The sequence below is a fragment of the Malurus melanocephalus genome, unplaced genomic scaffold (genome assembly GCF_030028575.1).
Source record: "Malurus melanocephalus ecotype Western Australia unplaced genomic scaffold, MMel_1.1 scaffold_122, whole genome shotgun sequence".
Lineage (NCBI taxonomy): Eukaryota > Metazoa > Chordata > Aves > Passeriformes > Maluridae > Malurus > Malurus melanocephalus.
The window spans coordinates 1,499,267-1,515,248 of record NW_026623354.1 but is presented as its reverse complement, the minus strand read 5'-3'; the positions used below and the strand labels follow the sequence as shown (position 1 = coordinate 1,515,248).

At 40.4% G+C, this 15,982-nt stretch overlaps 1 protein-coding gene across 1 annotated transcript; it reads right to left on the bottom strand.

The window, feature by feature from the left end:
- Nucleotides 1-371: 371 nt before the first annotated feature.
- Nucleotides 372-15,045, bottom strand: LOC130575984 (pancreatic lipase-related protein 2-like). The gene is made up of 14 exons (XM_057370294.1): nt 14,940-15,045; nt 11,205-11,301; nt 9,338-9,386; nt 8,380-8,534; nt 7,777-7,902; nt 6,161-6,295; nt 4,391-4,499; nt 3,603-3,719; nt 3,406-3,528; nt 2,467-2,585; nt 1,663-1,792; nt 1,360-1,471; nt 1,001-1,168; nt 372-525 (listed from the first exon to the last, which is right to left on the bottom strand). Exons 2-14 carry the CDS (start codon nt 11,205-11,207, stop codon nt 462-464), a joined length of 1,410 nt encoding a protein of 469 aa, XP_057226277.1. The 5' UTR covers nt 11,208-11,301; nt 14,940-15,045; the 3' UTR covers nt 372-461.
- Nucleotides 15,046-15,982: the final 937 nt, after the last annotated feature.

Sequence of the window (15,982 nt, the reverse complement as noted above, 5' to 3'; positions counted from 1 at the left end):
CCTGCAGGAATAACCTGGTGCTGTGCTGCTCCTGCCTCATCCCCGAGTGCCTCCTGAGAGAAAGCTCTGAGCAGCAGCTCAGGCTGCAGGCAGGAGGTGTTTGGGAAAATCCTGAGCTGCAGGGGTGTCCTGAGGACATGTGCTGCCTCAAGAAAGTTTGCAGTTTTCAGTCAGGGTGGTGGGACTCCGTTCTCGCCTTGAGGAGCTGGCAGGGTTAGACTGAGCCGTGTTATAAATGGATTTTAGCACCTGTGATTTCTGGTTGCTCCACAGTTGCAAGCACAATAAACTTGGTTCAAACACAGAGAACACTGAGAAGTTTGCAAAGAATGGGGAAAAAAAACCAAAGGGAGAAACAAACTTGATTTTTTTAAACACTGCTTTAATTGCCTTATGTGCCAACATTTCCCTGCACAAGGCTGAGGGTTTACTCAGCTGCCATGGGCAGACCTTGGTGATCTCTAGCAAGGTGTGAGTAACTGGGGAACTCCGTATGCCACAGTCCCATGGCCACAAAAAGTCGACCTGGCAAGAAAAAATATGATTGAATCAAGATTTTTCTCATTTTGCACAAAGAAAAATGAAAGGGTTTCAGCTGTCACCTTGAGGGTTTTTAGTCCAACCCATAATCCCATTTAAACCTTCCTAAAAACCTTCTGCACAGATCATTGCATCTGCACATTAACAWTAACAAACTGAATTTCGTTCTTTTGGGGACCAGCTGTAAAATTTGAGGTTTAATATCTTTATCTCGGTTTGTAATTGTTTTGCTGTAGAAAAATGATACATTTTAAATTATTCACTGCTGTATTGTTCTCCAATTATTCCCTGGTGCTTACTCAAACATCCGATTTTTCTGTCCAAAGTGCAATRCTTGTCCTTGCCTAATTGAAATTCACATTGTTGATTACCAACCATGTGTCCAATTTAAGACCATTTTTCATTCTTGTCTCCCAGAGTTTTTCACTCGCCTTCTCAGCTGTGAATGGGAAATTCTTACCTATGTCCATCTTCTCCATGTATTATATTGACTGTTTCTGCTCCCAGTCTTGCCCAGAGCAGAGAGAATACGGCTTTGTTCCAGAGAAATTCAATTTTTGTAGTATTTTTGGGGTTGATTTCAACATCAAGGAATTTTATGTAAACTTCATCTTGAGAGAGGTCTCCGCTGAGAAGAGAATGAAAGGAGTGACTTTGAGTTTAACAGTGAAATAAATCAATTCTCCAGAAATTTTCAGTTTTTCCCTTTTTTGCAACAGAAATTTGCATTTTTTCACTGTTTTTTAGAAGAGCACAGGGCCCTGCATAGATTAATGACAGCAGCATTAAATGCTATAAGGAAATATTAATTTAACTTACTTGGCAATTTCGTATTTCTTTGTGTGCCCCTGTGTGTCGTAGAAAACCAGGTTTATGTCTCCCTTCGTTTTCTTTACACCAGACAGTTTGATAAATACTTGCTGTCTCCAAGCTGCATAAATAAAAGCAAAAATAAGTCCAGATTATCCTTGGTGAGCTTGAATTTTGATAAGTAATGCAGTATTTTCTGTCAGAGCTATTAGCAATTGTTTATGGAAGCAGCAGAGGAGCATGGCTGTAAATCACGTCAATAAATTCACTTTGCAAACTTGTGAACAGCTGTAACAAACCTTCTCCACTTACTAGCAAAAGGCTCATCTGCTGCTGTATTTAAAAAATACTTTTGGTCTACTCTCTCCAATTTATATGGGAATTTGTCAGCATGGTGCCCCATCATTGGACATCCCTCCTTTGCACATGGGAAGCAGTCTCCCTAGGGAAAAGAAGAGCATCAGTTAATGAGGAATCTTTTTTTTTCATGCTGGCCCTGGTGAAATTAAGGCTCAATACGCTGTTCTGATCTTGCAAAGCTTTGGCAGTGCTGAATGKTTTCATAACTTAACACCAAACACTRATAAATTTGKTTTAGATAATGGCTCCTGCACCCCACAAGGTGCAGAATGAGCAGGTTTGACATCTGGGTATGGTAATAGTCTGAAACTTGTTAGTTCAAATATATTTCAGGTAGATTCTGGTGCAAAATATAGGCCAGTTTTACCTTCCTAGTGGCTGGGAACTTGCTTGAACTTGGAAATGGGGGAAAATGAAAGCAGCATCATTGCTAAGTGCATGTATTTAGGCGCTCTAATCAGTGCCCAATGTGAATTAGAGAGCAGTTGAGGATCCTGGAGATTCTAAGTGTATCTCCTTCCACTCAGGTATAGGACATATCTACCCAACTTGTGTTCCATTTGCCTAAAGGTCTGGGGTGAGAATCCCATGAGCTTGAATTTCTGTCCCTGTTTATGCCTCAGGACTCATTTTCCAGAGTGGAACAGCAGATGGGAGCTGCTGTGGGCACCTCAGCCACAGCACCCAAGGGCTGCCTGCTCCACACACCTGGAATATTTTCTTTACCCTCACCCCCTCCTGGGCTGATGCACTCACCTCCTCAAAGCTTTTGTATGTCTCACAGGGATATGCCAGGAATCCAGTGGGATAGATGATGCTTGCAAAGTAAAAYTCGTGGCTGCGGGAGTGGTGGCACCCCCCAAAGATTGTGGTGTCTGTGGGAGAAATGTTTATGATCTTTGGTGAAATAACATCCCCTTATCCCCTGTAAGAGTTGCATTTGTCTCACCGTGGAAACAGCAGAGCATGGGCTTGTAATAATTTCTTTTGGGWCTGAATCTGAGCATTTCTAGTTGCAGGAGGAATTGCTGTTTAGTTTGTCTAAGTGAGATGCACTGGTCTGCTATGATGGAATAGTCCCTTTCTAAGAAGACAGTTTTAAATATATATATATATATATGAGAGGTGTCATAACAGGATGGAATTCATTACAGTTTTAGGTGCTCAACAGACCATGGAGACCCCACCAATGTGCTGCYAACCTGCCCAAAATCTCTGAAAAGAGAGAACTCCCAGGTTCAGAGGTGAGGTATGTGCAGTCCCTGGAAACACTCAGTGCTTTCACTTTATCAGTGCCTTATAAGTGATGGATGTTCTTCATAGCAACTGCAGGAAACCAGAGGTGGTGCTGTCATGCTGCTGATTTGGCCTGTCTCAGGCTGGAAAATCTCCTGCTGGGGTTGCTGGACCTGCAGAATTCATGTTTTCTGCCTTTTTTGGGGGTTTGCATCCAATTTCAAACTACAGAAGCAAAGCTTGGGCGGGTACGACCCCTCCGCTCCCCACAGCATTCTCTGTGGAGCTCTGTTCTGTTCCARCCTTTATTGTTTTTTACTTCCTATCCAACTTAGGAGTAAACAGCCAAAAAAAAGCCATTTTGTTTTCCTGTTTTCTCCCAAGCAGATGGCAGCTTTCACAATCCATGCTCCAGAACTGAATACAAGTAAAGTACAACACAATTGGAATTGTATTTACCTGCGATGACRGCTTCAAAATCACTTTTATTGGTCTCTGCAATTAAATCAGTGCATCCAGGCATCACAGTTCCTCCATTTGGGTAAAAGTCCAGGTGCCCAGTKGTGTTGTACATCCCAAACCCTGAGACATGAAGGGAAGGTGTCAGAGTCCTGGTGCCCGTCCCTGCAGGTTCCTGCTGGCACAGGGACACTCACCTGCAGCGGGGAAATGAGCGGCGTTGCTGTGAATAACATCAACAAAGTTTGCGTCTGTAGGATCCAGTCTCACCTCGGGAGGAGTTCCTTCAAAATAGGGCCCAGCAGGGTCTAAACCTAGGAAAAAAAACCCGATATTTATTGGTTGAGGGACGACAGAAATATTGCATTTGTTAATATGTGTTTYGCCAGCTTATGAAATCAGAGGTTTAGTTTTGCAGACGACAAGACAAATAATGATGTGAATTCCAAGTGAAACCATAAAAAAAATATGCAAATAGTGCAGTTTTGTGAACATTTTTGAAAACTTATTCCAAGAGRAGTAAAATATTTTTTCAACAGATTATATAATGGCGTATTATATTACCAGGAAGGAGGCATTTCATTATCTCTGAGCTTATTTCAGGCCTGTAAAACTTTACAAATAGGGAAAACTAAGGGTTCTTGTTGCTTTGGCTTTGTGCAGGGCTTGATGTAACCCAGTGAATTATTTTAATGTTACAAACACATTAGCTCTACTTGTCCTTCCACTAAAGGATACTTAACCTAAACAGAGAAAGAAGATGCAATAATTACCCTTATTTCTGAGAAGCACAAATTTTGCCTGTTCTGATGACAGCTCTCTCCAGCACTGCCAATAATTTCGTTCCAGAAAATGTTCTGGAATTTTCATTCCAGAAAATGTTCTGTTCCTGCAGACCTGTTGCAAGACCAGTCTACAGAGTGTTGCAATTTAATTTTCCCTGCAAACACACGCAGTTATCTCTGCATCCAGGTGAGCATCCTACCTGAGATCCGTCGGATTCCTGGGATCCTCCTCCCCGCTTCTCCCGCCGTGTGMGCCCCCAGGCTGTGGCCAATTAAATGGATCTCGGAAGGGGAGTATTGGAACATTTTCTGACCGTCAGAGTGGCCGTGGTAGGAGATAAGAACACAGGCTTTGAATAACAAGCRAAGAGAAGGTCTGACATTATGGGCCTCTGGGAACAGCTAGACCGACTTTCTGCATAGCAAGCAGGGTGTGAGCTCCTTGAGTTAATTGCTGTTTAAATTACACGAAGAATTGACAGGAAAACGATCCCATCTGGAATTTTACATGAATAGTGATGAAGGATTCACTGTTGCAGTGTTGCCATATGCTTGCTGTATTATCCTGGGTGAAAAATACGAACCATCTTTCCCATTTGGATCGATGCCTAATGCCATCTTCCATAAAAATGATCGTATTTTTTTCTTTATTTATTCCACTTTGTAGCCCTTTTTGATCACATATCTATTCTCCATGCCTATTTAGGATATGTGATCACATCATGAATAATATTTTCAGTGCCAGTCTCAGGTGGGGTGAAATCCATTCTCCTCYAGGTCTCCCCTGTACAAGCCCTGCCCTGCTGAGATATTACACTGCCACTCAAGGTGAAAAGGGAGATTAATCAGTGTGCAGGCTGAACACAGGGGACATATTTCACAACAAGGCTGCTAATTGCTTGAGATTTTTACATGAAGTTTTGTAATGTGCATACCAAAATTAAARCAGGTCTGGAGAATGGGCCTGTCTGCCTTTATTTTCAGATGGCAGATTTCTCTGAACACATTTTAATGCAATGCTTCCATTTACAAGGCAGTTTAACCTTTCCTACAATCAAACTCCAGAATTTTGTAATTTGGGGGAAAAAAAGGAAGTCCAAGCATCATTTATGCATTTCTGTAAGACAAGAAAGAGCACCTTAGACTGAAAATGGTGCAGTAATGAGATAGTAAATGAGATGCTGAACCCATCCTCAAATGACCTGGTGTTTATACATAAATGAGAAAGATCCAGAAGCCAATTTTGTGAGGCTGGATATGAATTTCCTGGGAAGGAACAGTAAATTGCACCCCAGCTGGATCTGGGAAAATGTTCTTTGATCCTCAGGCTCTTGCAAGTTTGGCACTTTGCCCCATGGGCTCTGAACCACCTCTTGCAGGATTTTAAGATCAGCAACTCCTGGGCAGGATTGACTCCAGTGCCAGGCAATATTCTGGTTTTCAGCTGCTCCAGACACTCACGAGTCTTTCTGAAATCCGTGGGAAATGCTGAAATGCACAAACTTTGCCGCTGATCGGCTCTGTGCTGTGTGTAAATGTGAGCACCTGCCTTTGGGAACCCGAAAGTCAACAAAAAACTGGACAGTTTATCGTGGAACTATCCCATAAATATGGAATTATCCCACAAGSCAGCTACTGCTCGTTTTGGTGAGATATTAACGCATTTTGGCACTTGTATATAATGCTGGTAAAACTCCTAAAAGCGCCGATCTCTCCTCATTTCCATGGAATGCCGGCATCGCATGGAAATGTTGCCACCTACCGGTCCCCAATTAATTGGCTCATCTTCCCAGACACAGCTCAATTCGTGTCCTTTGGCCGTGAGAAGTCCATAACTAGCGTTAATTATCCGCATCTCAACTGCACAACTCTGCCTGACCGTGGTGGACAAAGTCCAACCCCAAAACAGCGGTGTCACAACCCCACTGAGCCCACGGAGGGGTTTCAGGTGGGAAAAGGAGGATTTTTACCTTCAAAGTTGTGATGAAATAGGCGACCTCAGCGCCCAATACACGGATGTTGTTGACAGCACTGACATAGGTGCCTTTGGCTCCCTCTTTCCAATCCACAGCGATGCAGTTGATGTTCTCCACYTCCAGTAACAGCTGGGAATCCACAAAGAAAAACATTTAAAGAAAAGAAAAAAAATAATCAAAGATTCAACTCAAAGCAGAATAAGGATTAAAAGGTAACATAATAATAATGATGAATTTTCTCGTTGTTTACTAAATGGGAGTCTTCACTGTAGCTTGTACCACACTGAAATATGCATCTTCTTACAAGACAGAATATAACAAGCCATTCTTTAAAAAAAAATCAATTCTGAAAACTGTAATAAAAATAYTTTTCATTATACACCACTTCTGTATTTGAAATACTTCTGAAACACCATAGAACTGCACAGTAGATTCCATGTACAGTATTGTACATTGTATTTCTTTGAGGGATGTTGGGAGTTTAACTGAGTTGTGTAAGAAGTAGTCTTATTTACCAAGGGGCTTTAAAAGTTAAAAAGTCATGTCAGATTGGAAAAATCTTGGAGAGGGCAGGAAAGTTTTATTTCAGCAAAGGATGCATTGGTTACTTCGGTGCTGGGCACAGACTTGCAGAGATCAGTGATTTTTCCAGTGGAAGAATCGTGTGTTAGTCTCTGTGACTAAGGCTCACTGAATGTTTGAGATTGCAAAAGGAGTAGTAAAAAAAAAATTTAATCAATGAAAAACAGCTGAATGTGTACAAGGAAAACAGAAGTGAAACAGTAGAGCATCCAGAACTCTTTCCTTTTGTGTGGGGACCATAAGTTTGTGGTGCAGAGAGCCAGAAAGAATTGCTGTTTCTTTTCAACTGGAAAAAAAAAAAGGAAATTTAATATTCTGGAATAAAAATTAAAATTTTCATAGATTTGTGACTTGGTATCCAGTGGTGTGTTTTTCTAGCTTGGCCTTTCACTGCCAGCACAGAAGCAGCAGCAACCAGAGCAGATCTTGCTCATCTTCCAGAACCAAGGTACCGTCCCCTGGTTTTGTGGGAGCTTCCACATTTCATATTTGAAATATTTCCTCACTGAATTCTTTAAAAAAAAAAAACCAAAAAAACCACAAAAAAAACCAAACCAAAACCAGAAGACTTGGTGGTGTTCCTGTGTTTGTTTTAGTTTTGTTGTTTGTTTGGTTGCTTTTTTTTTATCTCTAGGAGCTGAGTAGTGAACCAGAGCAGTATTTATAGATTGAAACTCGAGATGTACAAGTTGGACTGCAGGAAGGATCAGTTGCTGCTAACAGGAGCAGCAGTGAATTGGTGTCAAAACCCAAATSTGGAATAGGGTGTAGAGTCAGGGACAGCTGACTCTATCAAAGTTATTGCTTTAATCTCATCTGCAGGGTTTGGGAGCGGAAATTCTGGAGAAAAATTATGTCAGAGAGGACCAAGGAGCCGCGACTGTTCTGTGTCTTCCTGAGTGGGAACATTCTGGTTTGTGTGAAATTTGTATCTTCTGCCGCCTAATGAACTGTAAAATGCCTGGTGGACATTAATGCCCAAAGGATTGCTGTCAGGGCTGATGAAATCAGAGGATATTCTTTCATACCAAGCACATTTCGACCACCCAGCCTGTTTTTCCGGTGCTGCCAAATCCATGAATGATGAAGGAGGTTTTCCTTTGTGAGGAAAAATGGGACTTTGGGATGGTTGAGGAGTTTATCGCCGAGATCACCTGTGTGTTTAAAAAAAAAAAAAAATAAAGTTTTATCTATTCATACTTTAAAACATTTTACAAGTCAGCTAAGTCATCCCCTTAGGACTAAAGGGACTACTCTGAAAGGAAAAAGTTTGTGGTTTTTGGAACTCAGGGATCCATCTGTCTCTTCTTTCTCAGTTCCACCACTCTTTCCAAAGTAGCTGTGCCCATGTGGTCTCTTGTGCTCCCATCTGCTCTGCTTCAATTCATAAAAAAGGTTTGCCCTAACCTACATCCTCGCTCAGGAAAATACCACGAAATTGTGCCCTACACCTCATTCATAACAATTTTTTTGTGCTTCACCCCAAAGTTCATTCTATACATTCATTAYGATACCTTCAAACCATCTTCTGATTCTGACTTGTTTGCCTAAGGTCACTGACACAGGCTTTGTAAAATGTTAACAAACATTTTCAGGTTCAGGCAGCTTTTGGTGTTAAAAATAAATGTCACCTGTGAGTTATTTCCTGTTTCTCTGGTGTAGAGAGAGAAGCTGATGTTCATCGACTCTGGAGAATCAGGCAAGCCTGTCAGAAGCCTCCCTGGTATCCCAGACCAGGGTGGGTCATCTGTAAAACAGCCAAGCCTGGAGTAGCAAACTTCTTTACCTAGCAGAGAAGAAAAAACTTCTTTAAATGTGTGCTTCTTTTATGCTTGATGATGCTTTTGAGACAACAGCAGTTTGAAGAGCAAAAAAAAAACTAAGGACTTAATTTCATGATTGATTTTGAAATTGGTTGAGAGTAATTTTTGTTTCCTTTATGTGTATTGCCTGAAGTGAGAACTCGAGGGRAGCTAAATAAATTGAGGATAAACCAAGTAAAGACCCACAGTYTGTTTTGACACCAGTTTGTAGGCTTGTAAAGGATTAGTTCACTTTATTTTTAAAAGCCAGCCTTGTAAGAAATGCTTGTTAGAATTGCTTCTGTGTGCTTTCTGCTCCAAAGCTTTGTGTCTCTGCCATAAGGGTGAAGATAACCTTGTACTGTGAATGATATGAACATTTYCTTCAATATTGTAGTTTTTCCTAGATCAAATGGGTCTCATGCTCATTTACACTCAACTTTTATGTTTTAGCACTGTTGTGCTGAGCACCCTGTTGCTGATCAGTTCCTTGTTTAGAGCAATAAAGACAGATCTTGGATTGCCTTGATAGAGGAAGGACACGTGATTGAATTTCTCTGTGGATTTTCAGCACAGATTTGTGTCTCTTGTGCTCTTAATAATAAATTTCAAAYGCAGCAGAGCCTTTTAGCATTAGTTCTATGCACAGCAATAGGCATTGTCATACAATGACCCACAAATCACACCACAATTTCAATGTAAAGGAAAATAACAGTCATCRTCTCCTGTATACCATTTCATCTGAATTCACTTCCTAGTGGTAGTTTTTAAAGACACAATTTCTCACCTGCTACTGTGCCAAGGAGATAAAATGCAATAATCCACATTCCAGCCACCTAAAGCAAATTGAATACACAGGTTAAGCATTTTATTTCGAGTGATTTGTCCTTTTTGAAAGAGTGTGATACAAAAGGAAATGCAAAGACCTCGACCTAAAGAGGATCAACCTCTCACACTGGTCTGTACCCTGAGGGGATCCATGAGCCAAAAAAAGGCTTCAGGGTCCTGGCAGACACCAACTGACCATAAAACAGTGACAAAAAGGTCCTTGATGCTACAAAASGCTTCCAGAAACAAAGAAGAAACAATTGGGAATTTTAGAGGATTTGTTCTTGACGCTTRTATGACACATTTAAGTCAGGAGCTATATGTGATCCTCCTCTGCTTGTTTTTGATGGAAGTGGGATTACTTGGCTGTAATGACATGGTTTCCCAACAAAGCCAAACGGGATGGGTCAGAGCACTCTCTAATAAACTCTGCAGTCCCTGTTTGGTAACAGCTTGTTTTGTTTGTGTGTTAGGGCAMAGGAGTGGGGATGAAGATCTCAGCAGTGAGCAGGAGCTGCAARGAATTGTGAAATTTCCATGGAAATACAGTTCAGATCCTGAGTCTGATTTATCCATTGATGTAGATAACAGAGAGGAAACCTATTTACTCAAGGAGAGTAGAAAGCAGAGAGGAAATCTGGGGGTAAAACAGGAGAGAAAAGGATCAGGAGTTATTCTGAGCAGCTGCTGAGGGACAAGAACAGAGAGGTCCCAGCTTTTAGCCAAAAGGAGCAGCTTCATTCAGCTGGAATATCTGCCAAGAAGTGCCCATCATCATAATGAGARCTCAATGGCAGTGCAGGAAAATCASAGCTGATGTGGCTCACCAAATGAATTGGAGAGGTCCACGGCATTTCATACTATTTAATGGACAGCACTCTTATATCAACAACACTACAGCAGCCAGCAGAGCAGAGTATCTTTTCAGACCTAAAATCTGAAAAGCAAGTAATGATTTAGGAATATGGGGGAGGTCGTTGCCCAATTAAAGTGATCAGTAATTTCCTTCAAAAGATCTTCCTTTGAAGGCAGGAAATAGAAATGAACATGGCCAGGGAAATAAAAGAAGCAGCAGAAATTTTATCATYTGTGGAATGTTGATATATTCWGTAATTAAGAGAGTTGTAKTTTGGGTAGAAGATGGCTTTTTAGTGGGCAGCCTTTCTATATCAGTCCGTGTTAATGACAAAAAGATTGCAAAGTTGTTAAAAAATGATGTCTTTGTAAGAAGGGCTCRGGCAGCACGCAACCTGAAAATTCTTCATTCAGGAGGCGTGGAGCTGAACAAGAGGAACTGGAATGACTCGTTTGTGAATGTGAGCTCAGCCTACCCTGGGCTGTCAGTGCTGAGCTCACGTACATCTCAATGGACAGCAGACACGCAAAACCAGCACTAAATATTTCTAAATTGCTGTTCAGTAAAAAAAAAAAAAAAAAAAAAAAAAAAATTGCAAATGTTCATAGACTGCCATCCTAATGTATAAAAGCTACTCTGGAGCAGAGGGTGCCCCTCATACGAGGCCATCAAGTCCCCTTGAGGACATCATTGCTCAATCAGTGAGTCATGGGCTGCAGTGGATGGTTGGTGAGATATGGGAAAGTGCATAATGAGTGTCTGCAGTGTGTTTTTAAGTCCCACACATGTACCCACACACCTTCCTCAGGACAGGCACACGAGCAGGCAAACAGTCTGAACAAGCAGCAAAGTCTCATCTCAGAAGTTCTCATTATTAGCATTTTAACCCGATAATTTCACTTCAATAAATAGATATTTTCTAACATTTTACACATTTGTTATTTATCAAACTGCTAACAATTTTACTTACCATTCTCTTACAACCCTTGTTATCTCTCTCTCTGGTGAGCAGTATCAGGATATAAAATGGCYCCTGTCTTCTTTAATGAAAATTGGATAGCTTTATGCTGAAAGAAATAATAAAAAAGACATTAAAAACCTGTGRGTAAGTTGATAAAGTGAAAGAAACAAAAACAAGGGGACAAAAAAGGGCAATATTGGTAACTGGGAATTAATGGCTAGAAGTTATACAGATTTCATAGGGAAAATATCAATGTCAACATGTATAATTTATGGGCATCGGAATTAAGAAAAAATATTTAATGTGTGAAAGACCAAAAACAGGTGAAATTCACGACAGGAAAAAAAAATATTCATGGCAATTCTCTGTTCAGACAATAATTTTAGATCTGCTGTAGAACAGCTGTTAGAACTGACTGTTCAAAAATCACTGGACTTCAGTGATTCATAGATGAGATTCTTAAAAGAAAAAAAAAATATTAAAAAAAGTATTAACAATTTTTTTAAAGTTACTGATTAGTAAGAAAATTCCATATACCTGATTTGAAGAAAACTAATATGGTAAAAGGTGAAAAACCTGGATAAAGGACCTGAGGAATTTCAGACCTGAGGAATTTCAATCCAATATCAGCCTGAGGCAGAAAAAATGAAACTCTGCTGAGGATACTCAGTCAGGAAAAAAAATTGTGAAAATCTKCTCAAAGATTAAGTTGTGTAATTGAATTCAGTTACATGACATGACAAACAACAGTCTTGTCAGGTCAACATTTTAAGTCACCTGATACTCAGATTTTAAGAAGATCTGCTTTGCCACCTGATATTTCTATTAAGAAAGTAAAATTACCGACATGCAGTACTACAACAGTTAAGTAGATTAAAATTAAACGCATGGATTAAGTAGATTAAAAATTGAGTAATTATTGCATTTCAGGCTACAGTTGGAAGAACTAGAAGGCAGCTCCTGGATTTACAAATACAGTCCTTKCCTCTGTGCACCATCATATCACATATCACATGTTTTATCATACATTGTATCACACCATGATCAAGTTGTGATTATGTTTTTAGTTTTTTTAGCTTTTTTTTTTCCCCTATAGTCACTCACTGCTCATGCTGGATCATCACTGATGAAGGTTTTAGAGGAATCAGWTCTGGAATTACACTGAGTGCCAGCTTTCAGCACTGATTGCTTAAAACGAGCTCAAATTGAAAAAATACTGAATGGAGACTAAGGTGTAGTAAAAAATGTACAAGTTTTGAATGCAGGGGTTTTTTGGGGGTGTTTGGGAAAGTAAAAGCATATATTTGCAGCACTGAGGTGAACATCTGAGGAAGCTGTAACTGAAAAGGCCCTTAAAGCCTTGCTGATGTTTTAGTGGTGATTTTKGAAATGCTAAGGAACTTGTCATTCTTTGTTTCCACACATACAATTTTCAGGTATGCTTTAGCACCCTCAATACTGAAGTTTAAGTTCTCTACCTTCTTTCAGGTATTTTTGAGGGTTTTTTTGTTTGTTTGTTTGTTTTTTTCTGTTTCTTTTTTTTGTTTGTTTTCAATTATTTTCTTGCCTTACCAGTCCTAATCATACTTGTATTCACTGCACTGGCACTGTCCTTAAACAGAGAATATTTTTGCAGTTCTCTCTTTCTGCTTTTGTATTTTAGTTCTTTCATATTTTTTCAGCAGTTTGGCTCAGTTAAACTCGGTTAAAACTGTAGATCAACACAAAGGAGGAGAACTCATCCAGAGTTTATCATACCAGCCTTGGATATAGAAATTGTAGGTAAAATTTTTTATTCTMTCAGTAAATTCTTGCATGGCTTGAGTGTGAGCATTCAGAGAGCTAAGTGCACACCCAAGTATTGAACATTGCTTAGAAAGGTAAAAGAAAGTAAGAGAAAAAAAAWGACAGTAGTATCTTTAGGCCTTATGAAGGGGATCACMTATGTATTTACCCATATTCAAATACATGAAAGTGCAATATGATCTTTTTTGTTTATTTGAATATAATTTTGTTGTTCAAAATTATGCATAGAAAGAACACAATTTTTTTTCTAGGCACAGCTTACAGTCAGTGGCTCAGGAACAATGTTAGTCCAGATTAACAGATACTGAAAACTGGWGTGCAGAGTGCTGAGGAAAATGCTGGTGATGTGGTGTGATAGATCAGGCAGCAGAGTAATTGGAATAATTGTTAAAGACTTAATTTCATCTCCAGCTCCTCCCCATGTGCAGCCCAATGCAGTTCTGATTCTGGATGAAGGTTCTTTGGCACTRCTTCAATACAAATTAATAACAAGTAAAAGATCATCTTGGCACGGGTCAAGGTCAGCCTCCTCTCCTGCCATTCACCAGCTTTTAGGTACAATAAAGTTCTGCAGAAGGAAGCTGGCCTTAACTGAGTAGCTCCGAAATCCACAAATTTAATAGAAGAAAAATCAATTTTGAAACAGAGCAAAGATGTGCAGAACCTTTTCCAGATTGCCTTCCTCGAGACACAAAGTAATAACCATGGCAAGGCAGAGCTCACACACATTGCCTGCTCTGGGCAGGAGATTTTTCTGATGCCAGTTGACCTCTTAAACTAAATCTGAAGCAGTGGACTAGGACATTGACCTGAATGACTCAGAATAGTGATGCAAATTATTTTCTTGAGGCATTTAATGTGGGAAGAGCTCCAAGAAGAGGTTAGTAGGGATGTTGGAGGGTGCTGTAAGGTTTAGATTTTTAAGGTCACTTATTTAGAACTGGTGAACAATCTAAAGAAACTGTAGGGTAATAGTGAAGAGAACATATTTAAAAACAAGTCTTTGGCTTCCCACTGCACAGTATTTTCTCAGGTTTTCTAAATAATAGGGTTCTCACCTTGATCTTATACTGGTATTCATATATTCAAATTTACAGAGACAATTATGATAATTTAATCTGACTGCAAGCATCGTAAAAATCCAAAACAAACCAACAACAAATGTGATTCAGCTTTGGGAAGTGGCTGTGCCAATTCTGACTGATCAGGGAGCCTTCAGCTCACTTGCAGCCACCACCTGGCCCCTTGTCTGTCTTTCCAGGGTGATGTGYCCTGTTTATCTCCATGATCAGGCTGCTTTTAAACTCAGTCAGCTCCAAGACCGACACTGTTGGCCTTTTGCCATTTCTGAAGTGCAGAATAGCCCTTGTCAGTGACCAGTTCAAGCTCCCCCATGTACAGTAGACCACCAAAAAAAGTCTCACTTTTCACATTCTGCCCCAAAACAGCTCTGTAATTCTTCCCCATTTCCATTCTCCCTTTAAATTTGCATTGCTCTTAAAAATGCTTAAATGCATGGCCTATTTTATCCTCCTTTTTAATTTCTGTTGTTGTGTTTTAGTGCTTTCTCCCTTAGAAGAAGTCCAGATACCATCTGTAAAAACTGTCATTTTTGTTCTTCCTTTAACAACAGGCACATACTCAGTCCCAAATTACCTTATCCCCACTGAATCCACCCTGTTTTCCAAGCTGCACTGCATTGTCACAGGCCAGAAAGTCCCATCTCCTGCTGGGATTTCCTGGAATTGAAAAGTTTCAAGCCTCCCAGCTGCTGCCAGGGTTTTTCTCTGAGTGCTGCTCTCTGTTTTTTGCATGTTCACTCACACCACACCACTCAGCCTGGCTATTTCTAAGGACGAGTCCTCGGAGTCCCCCAGCCCTGACCAGCAGCTCGTACAGAAACTCATCCCCAAACCCCACTGATTTTTCAGCACTCACCACTCRGAATGCAGGAAGGGTTGCTCCTTTTCCAGCCCTGTTCAGCCAGCTCCCTGTCAAATCCTGGTGGCTGCTGCCCTTTTTCACTTGGAATCAGTCCCATGACAGTAGGAGCAGACCTGCCCACACGACGTCTAATTATAGGTTTGGTGTGGGTGAGTGAGAACCTTTGTAAGAATGATCCCCTCGATGCTGGGTAGAGCAGATGTTGCCTTTTCTTTCCTCTCTTTGTGTCTAATTCATCAGCATTTTCCCCTCCTGAAGTTCTGTTAGTTTGAAGGAAAGTAAGACAAGGATGTTTGAGCCCTGGGAGGGGTTGCTGTGTGTAATATTCAAAAAGCCAATGTGAAATGCTCTCCTGAGTTATCAGGTTGTTGTAAACTCATGTTCCAGGTTGAGGATTGACCCTCCRCTGCAGGAGACTTCAGATCAGCAGCTTTATTTCCTTGGTTTGTGTTCCCCACCAGCAGACACCAACTTTCTGTCTGTCAGCTGTCTGATGAACGTGCCTTGGCAAAGCAAACCCTTGGACGTTTTCATATATTCAAACCTTTTTATAGTTTTTAATTTTATTTTTTTTTCTTAAACAAGGGCACACTAGCTTCTTTTAAAAGGAAGAAATAAGAAAAATCATCTTACAACTTAGGGACAATATAAATATCTGAGCATTTAATAGCTTTTACTAATGAMGTTACTCAAGCTCTATCTACCCCACCACATTTTGACTAATTTATGTCCTCTTAGGCCGTGTAGGATTTACAGATTAGGTGTCTCTGTACCAAGCTGTCTCACCAGCTCTGAATATAACTGGTATATACTGATGTTATTGTGATCCACCTGGATCAGAGAAAAGCCAGGTGCTTTCATTCACAATTGCTTCAGGAGAAGGGCAGGATAATAATCATGTCATCATGATAATAATCATTCATCTCTTCATGACTTGTCCATCATGTAAATCCCAGATTCTCTTCTGGGCTCTGGAGACTGAGTCACAGCCGTGTCAGAACGCAGTTCTTTCAGGTCCTGGGCAGTTGCTCAGGTCC